The sequence below is a fragment of the Parasteatoda tepidariorum genome, chromosome 10 (assembly GCF_043381705.1).
Source record: "Parasteatoda tepidariorum isolate YZ-2023 chromosome 10, CAS_Ptep_4.0, whole genome shotgun sequence".
Lineage (NCBI taxonomy): Eukaryota > Metazoa > Arthropoda > Arachnida > Araneae > Theridiidae > Parasteatoda > Parasteatoda tepidariorum.
This window is the reverse complement of record NC_092213.1, coordinates 6,096,107-6,111,057: the sequence shown is the minus strand read 5'-3', so window position 1 is coordinate 6,111,057 and position 14,951 is coordinate 6,096,107. Positions and strand designations below refer to the sequence as shown.

The following is a 14,951-nucleotide window of genomic DNA, read 5'->3' as shown; positions in this document are numbered from 1 at the left end:
GGAAAGTTTCATCAAAAAATATGAAATTTCTGATCAACTTTCTCTTTGTTGCCTAGCAACGGAGATGAGTTGTACTAATTCTTTGATTTTCCCTTTCAATAGCAAATTTTTTCCCGTGGTTGCTAAGCAACAAACTTGTGAAAGTAATTAGAAAATTCCCTGAACAGTAAGTAGAGAGCTCCTATCTATGTTCTTCAATTTAGTCATTTAAAATGCGTGAAAATATTTCAACATATAAATAAAAGAAAACCATGCCACTTTTGTCGGTATATTTATATTGTTTAAAATCATTATTCCCGGAGAGAAACTGCGGTTTCTGCTTACAATTCAACGCTCTTTGCATAGCTATGAAATCAAACGATATTTATAAGCAGTTTTATTAATCAGTACTGCTTATAATACAAAATTACACATTACAAAACATAATGAAAATGACAACATGTATTTCTTAAATATAAATAAAATGAATGTAGCTGATATTATATAGTAGGAAATTTGGCCAAAAAAAAACACATAAGTCATTCAAGAACAGCTGAAAATTGGAGAAGATTTTTGATCAGGTAGCGACTAAATTACTAGCTATAAACTCTGGATCACAATCTGCCTGATTACAAGTACCATCGTTTAGAGACTTTAATAGACTTTGAACTCCCATATACTGCAACCAAGAATCTTCCATTCTATAAGGAGAAAAGAAATTTTAACAGTACATTTAGTAATCAGTGTTCTCACTCTCTCATATATATATNAAATATGTAAAACAAAATAAGCAGACATTTTTCTCTCACATCGTATTATAATGTGCGAAATCCCACCATGGGGAATTAAAGGGGTTAATATCACATTTTTTAATTATGAATCGATTTTATCCTCTTGTTAAGATTATTCCTAGTTAGAAAGAAGAAGAAAATATCCATTGATTTTGATTGACGATGAGAAGCTAATATTCTATAATAATAGTTAAAATAGAATGCATTACACCTTTTTTTTCTTCTTCTTTTCTCCAATCTATTCTTGAGGGACGTTGCGAGATTTGTATCCCCTAAACGTGTGTTGGATTTTAAGAGCTGCTTTCTCAACATCAGGATCACCCAGGTCGATGTCCACCTAAAAATGAAGATTGGTCTTGAAATTATCAGGCTGACTACAGCAATCACAAGTGACAAAAGATATTTCTGTTTTCAAGAAATTCCGCTTGACTTATTCTTGGATCATATAAATATATATAATATAGAATGCCTCATACGAGTCTTTCTATATAAAACCTTAAGCTTAAAATAGATTTCTCTTACTAATTTTAAGACGTAGAAATCGTTCTATCACAAAGAGCCATAAAAAGTCAAGATGCCAATAAAAGATTATTTTCTGAAGTTAACGGGCAATAATTATTAGAAAAATATTCCTTAAAAAAATTTTAAACATTCCCTATCATCTGAACAGCGTCATGTGTTGGAACATATCAAAATCTCTAACTTTTCCAGTTTAAATGAAGTGTGATTAAATTAAGGATATTCCTGCAATCACTTCCCTTTCAGAATCCCTCTTTAAATAGCAGGAACCTTTAAATATGCGTCATTTTTCATGATGTAACTGCTAGCAAAACTACGTCCAGAATGTCCAAATCCCAAGTCCCGGATGAGAAACCCTATTCCTTAAGAATTTATCATCAGATGCTGAATAAAACTTAAAAGAAGCTAACTCGAGCCTCGTCTATGGAAATGACTTGCGTTTTCTTCAAATAGAATCATAAATTATTTCATATGTATATATAGATATTTTATGTCATGGAGCTTTGTCTAGTCCAGTACTGAATTTATATTCGGTGTAAAAAGATAAACTGAAAGAGAACAAAATGGACAGAATTAGAGTTTTCCTTGAAATGAAAAATTAAAAAAACTGTTATAAACGTTGAAAATGGTTATTAGGGAAATATATTTATTTATTAACGAATTTCAATACTTTATTTTGATATGAAAAGCCATGTAAGAAATACGAATGCATTTTTTAGAATGTATGTTTTTTCACAATTTTTTCAATATATTGTTGTTAAAATTCTTTATATATTTTTCTTATAAAATGCCATTTTTTTAAATTGGAATTTCCTTCTGAATAACTTTATAAAGGCAACCAAAATATTAAATAAATAAGGGCATATTGATTCAATTTAAATATAATTTTAAAAAAACCAAAATTATTACGGATTTTAAAAAGATCCTAACTCTTGGAACCCTTTTAATTCTTCCACGAAAACTTAGGTAAGGACAACCGCTGTCCTCACCCACCATTTGTCTACAACTGAGGGTATTTTACGTCAACACTATGGTCAGTACAAGCTGGGAGTATCGATCGGCCATTATCAGAATTCAAGTGGATCATTTAAGTGGGAAGTTAAATGCTCTATCACTTGAGCCATCACAGCTCAAAATTTAGTTGTTGAAAAATGCTAAATACTTACGCTACTGTAGCCAAGTGTACAGCTCTTTGCATGATGGGAGATTCTGCAATCAAATTTTCAGCAGCCAGTCTACAGAACATCATCCGGGCACAGTGAGGTTTTTCTAGCGCTTTTAAACCAAAATCGCCAACTGCTTCGAGAATCGACGACAAGGAATCAGCTCCCATATTAGAACGCGATCCCGTCATATCCATACCACCGTCACTGCCCACTGCTGTGGTCATAATCGTGGGCATCATTGGCATGCTAGTATCCCCTTTCACGGGCATCATCTTGCTCATAACAGATGGCAAAGCTGCGGCTAAAATTAAACTAGCTGGAATAATTCCAGCCACCAAAATAGTGATGGGTTCCACTTTTGACAATTTATCGAATATGCCAGAAATCCCTCCCTTCTTCTTATCCTGATCATCGTGAGAAGGAATCATCATCATTCCTTTCATCATCATCTCTTCCATCATATCATCGGTCATTTTCATCATTTCTTCCATGGGCATGGGAGGTGGTGATGGAGCCGATGTAGCCATGGCTTTATCGCCTTTCCATGGATCCCCAGCCCATGGTGATGGTTTCTTAAAATAGTGAAAGTGCTTGTGTACGGTAACGGATGATGTAGTTTTGTCTTTTGCTGTTGTTGTTGTTGTTGGTGCCGCGGTTGTGGATGTAGTTGTCGTTGTAGTCGTCGTTGTTGATGGTGTTGTTGTTGCTGCTGCTTTTGTTTTTGTGGTCATTTTGCTATCATCAGCATCATCTGGTTCCTGAAATTAAAGCTCTAATATTAATCCTTTAAAATCTTTTATAATCCTTTAAAAAATAACAACAATAAATCCTTTTTAGAAGCTCAGTGAGCTTTTTAATTAACATAAACTTTTGAAATTTTTACTTAAAATTTATTTTTATAGATAATAGCTCATCTTCAAAAGCTTTACATTTGATATAAAACATAAATAAATAATTCCAAAAAACAGAAGAGGTAAGATTTAATGATGAAGTTTTTAATCCGGTAACATTAAACATTATTTGGTTTTGTTTTTTATTCGCAATCAGTAGATTAAAAATAATATAAGTGATGTATCCAAAGTAAGTGATGTACCCAAAAAAGAAAAAAAGCAATTCTTCAAAAGATCGTTATATTTTTCTCCTATTCGCATTTATTTATTTATTTATTAATTCATTTGTTATTAATTTAATTAATTAATTAATAAGTTAATTAATTAATTTAATTTTTTATTTTATTTATTAATTCATTTGTTTATTAATTTAATTAATTAATTAATAAGTTAATTAATTAATTTAATTTTTATTTTATTTATTAATTAATTTGTTTATTCATTTATTTATTTATTTTATAAATTTAATTATTTATTTACTTATATATTTATTTTAAAATGTTAGTACACCTTCACATACATTAAGTAGTTAATCAATTAATTATTGTTTATTAATTAATTAATAAATTATTAATTATTAATTAAGTAATTTATTTATTAGTTAAATAATTGTTTATTTTATTAATTTATTTATTTATTTATTTCATTAATTTATCTACTTTTTACTCATTTATTTATTCATTATTTACTTATTTATTTTATAAATTTGATTATTTATTTACATATTTATTTCTTTTAAAATGTTAGTACACCTTTACATACATTAAGTAGTTAATCAATTAATTATTGTTTATTAATTAATTAATAAATTANAGAGTTAGATTGAACTACATTTTAGTTCAAAATTGAAGAATAGTATCACGTAACCAATTTAAATAATATGGTTTGGTTCTGAACCATAATGTTGGTATGGTGGCATCTTTATCTACTTTTTACTCATTTATTTATTCATTATTTATTTACATGTTTATTTCTTTTAAAATGTTAGTACACCTTTACATATATAAAGTGAAGATATTGTTTAAACCAATCTTACTTCGTCTTCATACTCCCAGTAACTCCAAGCAACGTTTGAGTCACTTGAGTCAATAGCGCTTTTAATGTAATCTGACCATGATTTCCTATTCTTGTTTTTACCACTCGTTTGACCTTTACCTAGAATCGAAATTGTAATTTTTACACATTGTATAAGCTATTTCACAAATTTGAATCAGTACTCTAAACTTTTAGAGTTAATGAAAAAGGATTATTAATGCATAAATGAAGTAAAATAAAAACAGTAATCGGAAATAATTTGAAACGTTTTCTGGAATAAAATACAAAATAATCATTTAAAAATACATAATCTTTAAAACCATAATTATTTAGTTCTTTTTTTATGTTATAAAGTTAATAAAATTGCTTTTATATATTTGTATGATTTAATTCATAATGCTATTTTTATCATTTTATTTCCAATTAAAATTTAAAAATATCACTCTAAAAATAATAATTAAATTCCAAATGCAATCATTAAACTAAACTTGAATTAGCAAAAACATGAGTTTTATTAAGTTCCATTTAAATGATTATTATGTAATTATTATGTAATTAAATTTTGCACAATTTTGCCCGTAAAAATTGTTTATAGTACTGTATGGACAGGTCTGAATAAATTTGAATGCATAAAAGCAAATGATACATAATGATAAAGTACATATTCTGAAACATAGAATTCAAATAAATATTTCTCCCAATCAAAGAAGCTAAAGACGGCAATTGAACAAAGAATTCAAACTTAAAAAATTGTTATCTTTTATCAGGACAAGTCTCGTCTTCCTCAGAGATCTGGATTCGACAAAACATTTTTTAAAAAAAACCATAGATAACTACAAGCTAAAATTTGCAGATTTTCGGCTAATTTTGCCATTTTTTATAAAGGCTTAACTGTAACAAAGTGACTTACCACGTCTTTGAATTATTTAGATACAGTGATGAGTAAAAACCCTACAAATCGAATTTAATCTAAGAATCGTGAGCCGTGGTGGCTCAGGGAATAGAGCGCTCACCTCCCAATGAGGCGACCCAAGCTTGAATCCCAGCGATGGCTGACCAATACGAATTTCGCACCGACCACAATGCTGACGATAAATAATCTCAGTGGTTGGCGAATCCTCAATTAGAGTCACCTTGCCGTCAGGCTTGCCGAGGAAGATTTTTGTTGCTTTCCTCTCAACCCAAATACAACCCAAATACGGGTTAGTCCCCTCTAAAAGTCCTCCACGAAAGGCACGCTTCACCCATTACTTGATCCAGGAGTTCCCTTTTCTTCTATATTGAGTTCGAAATTACAAGACTACTGCGTTGAACATTGGTAATCATAAACTCAAATTTGAATTGGCTGTTTTACGTCTGTTATAAAATAATATAAAATGAAAAACCATGGATCATACATTAAAAGACTACCATTTAAAAAACTAGCTGTCCGGAGCATCTCTGCCTCTTATTTCTTGGGATGTTCTATTCCTTCTCTATATTATTAAGATAATATACTCGTACTATAGTCATTTAAATATTAAGAGGGGGGAATACTTCAATTCTTAGTTGGAGATAAAAATTCAAACAGACTAGAAAATCTAAAAAGTACAAAATGGATGAAATTTGCAAATTGTTTATACGACAGTGGAACAAAATTATATTTATGAAATTTAATGCCACAATTTTAATACTTTACACTTCAAACTTTTCGGGAGGACAAATACTATAAATTATGGTTGATACAGAGGTTCTCTTCTCTAATTTAATTTCAAAAAATATAAATCAAGACTTACTGACATATTGACCAGGGCGAATCTTCCTGCTCTTCTTTTTCGGGTAAACAAAAGAATTAGATCTTGGAATATGTTCTCGTGGTATACGGTAGCTGGATACTTGAGTTTGAGTCGAACTTGGATAGTTGACCATGATTTCATGTTGGACAGCTGAATCTATTTCCCCCGACAGACTTTCAGAATTGGAATCACTCGCGACACTTTTGTCCACTTCCTTGCTCTGTTTATCTTTGGACAAGAGATCAGGTATTGTTGTCAATTTGAATTTGCTTGCGTTGTCGGGCGTTACATTCGAATGCTCCAATCCCTGAGTCATTACACAAGTGACACCAATTATCCACAGTTGCAAAACTTTAATGTGCAAATCAACCATCGTAGAGAGCTGTTGCTAATCTGAAAAATAAATTTCAAAAAGAGTTTGTAAAAAATGTACTTGAAAAGCATAAGCTTCAGCAGTATGAGATTTATAAACTCTCAGAGAGTCCCTCAAAAGTTAAACCATGATATTGGTACCTTGAAATATAATACTAAGAAAAGTTGTTGAAACCTTAGTATTAGATTGGATTATATTTTAGTTCAAGTCGAATTATAATATCACGTAATTAATTTAAATAATATGGCTCAATTCTGAACCATAATGCTGGTACCATGATATCTTTAAACATAATATCGTGCAAAGTGGCTGCAACCTTAGAGTAAGATTGAACTTTATTCTACTTCAAATTGAAAAATAGTATTACGTAACCAATTTGAATAATATGGTTCAAGTTGGAACCATAATGTTGGTACTGTGATATCTTTAAACATAATATTGAGCAAAGTGGCTGCAACTAGATTGAACTATATTTTAGTTCAAAGTTGAAGAATAGTATCACGTAAACAATTTGAATAATATGGTTAAATTCTGAGCCATAATGCTGGTACCGTGATATCTTTAAACATAATATCGAGAAAAGTGGCTGCAACCTTAGAGTTAGATTGAACTACATTTTAGTTCAAAATTGAAGAATAGTATCACGTAACCAATTTAAATAATATGGTTTGGTTCTGAACCATAATGTTGGTATGGTGGCATCTTTAAACATAGTATCGAGCAAAGTGGCTGCAACCTTAGAGTTAGATTGAACTATATTTTAGTTCAAGTTAAAACAATTTATCACGCAACCAAGTTAAATAATGTGATTTAATGCTGAATCATACTATTGGTACCTTGATACCTTTAAACCTAATATCGGAGCAAATTAGCTGCTACCTTGGTGTTATATTGAACTACATTTCAATTCTAGTTGAGTAGTTCACTTAACCAAATTCAATAATATGATCCAACCCTGAACTATAATATTGGTATCTTGATACCTTGAAACAAAATATTGAGAAAAGTGGCTGCAACCTAGTATTAGATTGAACTATATTTTAGTTCCAGTTGATTTATAGTATCACGTAACTAAGTTCAATATTATGGTTCGACCCTGAACCATAATACAGGTAACTTGAAACATAATATCGAACAGAGCTGCTGCAACCTTACTATTTGATTGAACTATATTTAAGTTTAAATTGAAATAAAGTAACACGTTACCAAGTTCAAGAAGTGCAATAATATGTTTCATTTGAATACGTATTGACTGCAAATCTGAATGATCTTATGATCAACACGCACAACATTTCTAAACCATACAATCAAACGTGCTTTAGCATTGTAGCAATACCGTGTTACAGTGTTAATTTAAAAATATTCAGCAGAAACACTGAAAGAATATAATAATGTCATATTAAGTTTGCGGCATATTTATGGTTATGACATTTAAGTTTAATTATTGCAGCGATTATCCAAACGATGTTACGCAAATTTTATGATACAGCTGTATACTACTATTGCAGTTAAAAATAAAGCACGTTAATCTTTATTTGTAAAAAGAAAAACATGTTAAACATAATGTTTATTGTTACTATATGTTATATTTCAGCTCGTAAGCATTTTTACTCCAGTGTTAATAATTTTTTACTCCCAGAGCTACTTACTATAAACAAATCTAGGATGTTGAGGACTTAAAACTTCTTCAAGAATTCTCTGAAAAATGCGAAAAACCTTTAAAAAAATAACGTTAAAAATTATCTTAATTAAAAGTAAGGTCCTTAAAAATTTTTGAAAATATGTTTTACATTAACTGTTGCTCATAAAAATAAAATATGTAAACAGTAATTTGTACGTATAAATTTAGTAAAAAATAAGATAATAGTTTAAATCAATATATAATTATAATTAATACTAAATGTAAATAAATATCAGATAAAGATGAATACGAAATTATTAAGCTTTAGTATCAATTTTCAAGAACATCAGAATTTTATTGTAGTTTTTTTTCCTTTATATTTTTCAAAAAGATTCTCTATTGTTCAAAAGCAAATTTTTCTATAATTTGAAAAACATTGTTCGACAACAATACGTGTTTTGGAAAGATATTTTAAATAACAAGATTCAATGTAAAACTTTATACTAACTTATGAAGAAAAGTAAATAATTCACTAAAAAAAGCGCTAAAAATGAAAAATATCATTCAAAATTCACGAAAAAATATTAAAAAAAGAAAGAGAATAAAAAAGATAGCCAAGAAAACTAGGAATAATGCCCCATAAAGGAAAAAAACAGCAACCAAATATGCAAAAATGCAACAAAAAAATTCATTTATCATCAAATTTCTAGCCCTCATTATAAACATTTATAACGTCTGCATAATTCATAAATTTAGTGCACCACCCTTGCTCTGAATCGTAATACATACTCCAGATCTAAAAATTAATAAATTATTTATTTTGTTTGGTTCCATTTTTTTTTCTTTCACGCTAGCGTGAAGTTAAACGCATTTTTTCCCCTTTAAAATCTCGTAAGAATAAAATTCCGTCGGAAATGCTTTCTTCAGGAAACACCTTCGCACTCTGTGGCGCATATAATTACGAATTTACAATTTCTTTGCAATTTATCTAAGAAGCGTTTTCAATTGAAAATATGTATACAAAAATAAAATAATAAATGCAAATGGTATAAGCTTCCTGTTTTTTCATAAAATGATGAGAAAAAATTTGTTTCATTGAAGTATGTTAATTCAATAAAAGTAGGCATGTAGTCTAAATTTAAAATGCACATCATAAGGAATATGCATCATTTACATAAAGAAAGAGAAACGTCGTTTAGATTCTAGGGGAAATGTCTAGCACGTACAGTATTGCGTTGTACAATGTATTTTTTATCACCGTCGTGTATTTCCATTTAGCTGGTTTCGATTCACGAAAAATTTTATTCACTCGAGATTTTCATCCACGTCAGATTCTAAAAATACAATCTGAGAAATTTCCGTAAAATTCTGAGAATCGGCCTTTAATTTATACGGCTGATTCCCTTCGTTGAAAAAAAAAGAGTCCAGTGCCTTTAATTATAAGGAACCTATACGAAATCAGTAAAATTGGCCGTAGCATTAAACGGCCAGCTCTCTCCTTTGAGAAAAAAAAGTCCAGTTCCTGTAATTGTAACGAACTTCGGTAAAAGTAGCAAATTTAACGTTTAAATCAAACGGCCAGCATTCGATTTGAGTTCGCATACTCTTTTCTTTGATGGTTACAGTATCTGGCTCAGGACACAAAGGTTCCGGATACTATCCTAGCCAACATCACTCTTGGACTTCCTCCACATTGGTGACCATGGAAAACAAACACGCAATTTTTTCACTCATCTGCTGATGATAGCTCTACACTACATTGTCTAGTTCCACGCATCTCCTAGATTTGACAAACAAAGCGTCCGAGCTTTGAGCTATCGAAGCTTTTACAAATATAATGTCAATTTACGTTCAGCGTTCGTAGAGTTTCTGAGAAATAATTTACGGTCAGAAATGTGTTTTTGTGGTCATTATAGCTTTACCGACAAAAATTTATTTCTGCGGCCAGTGTCTTGATCACTTTTTGTACAGTTATTGGTATTAATCTGATTGTGATATATATTTTTACAGTATAGCAGAGAATGATGAATAAGTTCGAAATCAACGAAACATCCTAAATATTTTTGCTTTAATTCAAATAATTGTATTTAGCGTACTAGTAAAGAACGGCAAGCCTCACTCCCAATTCAGGTTAAACTTTTGTGTGAAGGGTATTATACAGTCACTGACTTTGATGCATATTTTTAGAATTCTTTTCAAAAAGTATGCACCTTGGACTTCACAGAATAATGTAAGTGGGGCGAAATAAAAAACGATATTGAAATCTAATGAAATCTGTCTGACAGAAACAGTATTTAAAACACCAAAAGCAGTTTGATTGATGTGTGAAAGTTAATGGTGTTCCTAATAAGGGCCTTTAAACGCTTCTCGAAAATTGTCTGGATACGGGTTTTGTTTTTAATCTAGCCTTCTTCATTACTATTGCATGGAGTTATGCCAACTTTTATGGTTCAATTCTATGAACAAGAGCATTCTTTTTAATAGAACCGAAACTATAGTATGTCCTTGTCCATTTCTGTTCACTTATTTTTCGAAATTCACACGGTTTTGCCTTATTCACTGATATATTAATTTTAATCTAAAATAATGGTGCCGGATAAGATTTTGAGGAGTTTGTATAATCCGTGAATAAGACATTAGATCTTCTACTGTAAGAATTTTCTTCCTAAAATTATGGTATGATAATCAGCAGCAGTGTGTCCATCCAATTAACCGTAAAAAGCTCACGTTAAAGAACATTTTTCTCCTTTTGTTTCGTACATCGTTTGTAACTAGTATAGTTATAAAACCACGAGTACAAAGTTATACAGCTTTTTAACCTCTTACAACTTCCATGATTTCAAAATCGTAAAAAAGAAATCTAACGGGAGGTTTGAGATAGTTTAGCAGATGTTTTGTGCTCAATTATATAAATTCGCTTATCCCAAGGAAATTCCATGTACAAAATAATCTTTAGTAAACGTTTATTATTTTTGTTTTATTGTTATGTTTATACAGAGAAAGTACATCATTGTGTCTGATTTCGTAACTTAAAATATGGAATGCACAAATCTAAAACAGTCACTAGTGCATTCTAAAGCAAAAGGGGAATTAAGAAAAAAAATTTATTACTATTTTTCCTTCCTCCCCCCTTTTTTTTTTTCATTGCTCTGTAATTTTTTCCATGTTTTCTCTACATTTTGAACTTATGCATATAAAGAAAGCTTTTATTAATAAAATTTAATTTATAAACGCTGTCTTAAATGTGAGAACACAAATATTTGGTTTTACGTATAAACAGTGACTTCTTGTTGGTTTTCAACCTTTTACCATTAAAATTTTTTGATAATTTTTATGAATTTTATGGTATTTTCTCTTAAAGAATGCGAATATTTAGTTAGAAAGTTAAAAAATTTTGTTTGAAAACATTTTTATAAATTAAAAGTAATAACTGTTATTAATATTTGGTAGCAAAAGGGTTTATTATTAGAGTTTAATTAAATTTAAACGTCTTGAAATTATAATGCTCGAAATTATATGAACGAATTAAAATAACCATATTTACGTTTAAAATTATCTGTAACGATTAATTGTAGTATTTCCTTAACTTTTGATACGCATAGCTGCGTATTTGTTTCTAGAACGCATTTTAACTCCAACATTTAAACTATAAAATTTAATTAGATATTTAATTTTTCTCTCAAGATTTCGTCTGTTCTATTTTTTTTAACATTTTGTAACAATGTTGTTTCCCTGACAATACAACGTTGCGAAAAACTCAACGTAGTTTTGTGTAAAACATAGTCAAATGATCCAAAAAATATTAACAATTTGTAACAGAAAATGCATGCCAATCACTGCGAAATCGAATTTTAAATAGACGATATTCTTAAAATTCAGGAACTATGTGAACAATTTCGCTCAAATTTTGTATTTTGCCATGTAAAATTAGATACTTAAAAATTATGTAAAAATTTTGATACCTTACAATTCAAAATGTTTTCGACTATTGCTAAATAATAAAAAATAGCAAATATTTACTAAAAGTTTTTTTTTATGTAGAATTCTCTTTGGATAAACGAATTTTACAATTGCGTGCAAAAAGTGATATTATCATTAAAGGGCCCAAACTTTATACCGCTTTCCTAACCAAACTATTGTAACCATATTCCCCAGATTACGGCTACCACCTACATTTTGAGGGTCAGAAATCCAAATCCGTCGAAAAAATTATTCCTTTATTAATTTATTGTCATAAAGTACGTTTTTATGTCTGATTTCGTAACTTAAAATATCGTCTGCACTAACTAATTAGCATATTTGAGGTCAACCCTTGAAACCATTTAGCTTGAGTCTTAGAACGGGAAGATCCAATCATTAGATCAAAAGTCGTTCAGGGTGGTGCGTTTTTTTTTTCACACTATTTATTCTGCAATTCCTAGAACTGATAAAAATACAGAGCTTTTTAAATTGACTCAAATTTGGATGAAACAAGCTTTCGTAAACTGTAAATTCAATACAACTGAATATTGTAATGCAATATAAAAGTGGAAAAAAAAACTCAGTGACAGCGAATTTGCTTCAACTGCGACAGAATGTACTTTAGTATTTTTCATTTTTTAGCATTTTTAATGGCACAAAAATGTACTTAAAGCTTGCAATTTAGTTTATTAGCAAATCTGATAAAAATTCTAGAATTAGCCCTATAAGCAAATATGAAAAACACTAAATAGAGAAAATAATGGTCCACAGCTCAAATTGTTGTTTAGAGAAATGGACACAGTTTAAAAATCATATTTAATAAAACGTATATAATTATTTAAGAAAATAGACGCATAATTTTATTAATTTTTTAAAGTTTTTTTTTATGAAAATTGTTCCCTTTTTTTAAAGAATAAACTAAGGAATCCAGAGGAATTCGTAATGTAATGTCTCCAATTCGCCTAAATCACCTAGAATATATTTTTAAATCAATATTATTTTTAAAGACTTCAAAAATCAAAAGTTGTAACAGGTCCAAAAAATTTATAATAGAGGTATCAAATTGACGTTGTACAAACACTGAATTCTGCAAAAACACTCAATCGTTTAGCATTCTGAAAACGAAAAATCACCTGAAATGCAGCAGTAACTGTATCAGTGCGCCAAAAACAACAGACCACCCATAATAATTTTTGATGGAATAATTGGATCTTCGCATTTTGGGACTGAATCTTAATGGCTCGAGAAGGTAACCTCAAATACTAATTAATTAGAGTAGACGATATTTTAAGATATGAAATCAGACACAAAAACGCACTTTCTCTGGATAAACGTACCTTTTTTTCAACTGATTCCAATTTCTAACTTCTTAAAATATAGGGGGTAGCCGTAATCTGGGAAATATGGTTCCCATAGTTTGATGAGGAAAGCAATCCAAAGTTTGGACTCCATAATGTTAATATTATTTATTATATATTATAAATTATAAAATACAAAATATATGTGTGTATTTATTTTGTATTATATATATGTGTGTTATAGTAAAATTTTAAATTATGAGATATACAACTCCTTATATCATTTTAAAGTACGTAATTTTTCATGGCAAAATGCGAAATGTGAGCAAAATCGGTTGAATAGTTTCTGAGAAATCGAATTTTAAGTATGCTACTTTTTTAATTCTATGTGTAAAATACTCAGCCTCTCCTACCCCGAGCTTCTAGAATTAGCCCCGTAATCATTATGTTTTGCGTTTAAAATGGTAAAGAAAAATATGCACCAATTGCCTCGTTTAGTTGTTAAATTTCGGTTGAGGCGATTTGTGTGTCCATTATTTACGCAACTTTTTGAGTCGAGTCTTTTTTAACACGCATTTCGAATTATGTTCAAAATAAAAAGCTCACTGCAACCAGTATTTTTCTCAATTTTTTTAATTTCAATTTATGTAATTTCGATGCATCATCAATACAATTAATATTATTTCATATTAATAAATTATTTTTCAAAACTATAGTATTCATAAATCTTCTTATATGCACTTTTACTTGAATATCACATAAAAGTGTATTTTCTTTATATAATTATTATCGAAACAATTTTTCAATGAAAACTATCAATTAATCAGAAAATCTTAAGTTTGAATAACAATTTTTAAATCACATTAATTAATCGTAAAAAACTAATCTTAACAAATTAATTTAAAACCAGTTACTCTTAAACTAAATTGTGAAAGTCCAGTCGAAAATACATAACACAAAAAATAATTTTGCAAGTACATTCAATACACAAAACACTGTGCTAAAATTAATTTTTATAAATACATTATGTTTTTCATAAGCGCAATAAAATATTATATAAGTTAATTTATTTGAATGCATTATTTTCAGAAAAGAAAAGTATTAGAGATTTAAATAAGTCTCACCTAAAAACAATTCTTTTTAGCTTGAAGCGAATCTTACAGAAAATGAGACGAAGCTGTAATTGGATAAGTTTGAATGCCAAATGAGATGATTCTTTCCTGAAATTTCTAGCTGTTTTGGTTCGTAATTCTAACCTCACCCCTACAAAAGCCGTACAATCTGCAGAGCGTAACAAAATTATTCATTTTTCACCTTTCGAGTCAAAAAAGATTTCAAGTTCACTGCAATTCTTTGGACAAGTTTATGATTGACGTAAAGAAATGCAAATGACTTTGTGGGCGACATTTTTGGTCGCGTATTTTCACTTAGATAGAAAACTTTTATGTACAACATGTTGGCGAAGAAATATACACGCAAGATTTACATAATTAAAAAAATAATTCAAGGGTTTTAAAAAATTAATGACTTAAAATCTAAGTAGC

The 14,951-nt window shown here is 29.4% G+C and overlaps 1 protein-coding gene across 1 annotated transcript; it reads right to left on the bottom strand.

The window, feature by feature from the left end:
• Positions 1-368: 368 nt before the first annotated feature.
• Positions 369-14,659, bottom strand: LOC107451225 (uncharacterized). Its single transcript, XM_043043092.2, has 5 exons — positions 14,532-14,659; positions 6,156-6,548; positions 4,382-4,500; positions 2,456-3,213; positions 369-680 (listed from the first exon to the last, which is right to left on the bottom strand). Exons 2-5 carry the CDS (start codon positions 6,526-6,528, stop codon positions 557-559), a joined length of 1,374 nt encoding a protein of 457 aa, XP_042899026.1. The 5' UTR covers positions 6,529-6,548; positions 14,532-14,659; the 3' UTR covers positions 369-556.
• Positions 14,660-14,951: the final 292 nt, after the last annotated feature.

Coding starts and splice junctions, on each gene's coding strand:
- LOC107451225 (XM_043043092.2), bottom strand. CDS start 6,528: ATGGTTGATTTGCACATTAAAGTTTTGCAACTGTGGATAATTGGTGTC. Junction 4,501..6,155: donor TCGCCCTGGTCAATATGTCA/GTAAGTCTTGAT, acceptor TTTCGATTCTAG/GTAAAGGTCAAACGAGTGGT. Junction 3,214..4,381: donor ACTGGGAGTATGAAGACGAA/GTAAGATTGGTT, acceptor CTTTAATTTCAG/GAACCAGATGATGCTGATGA.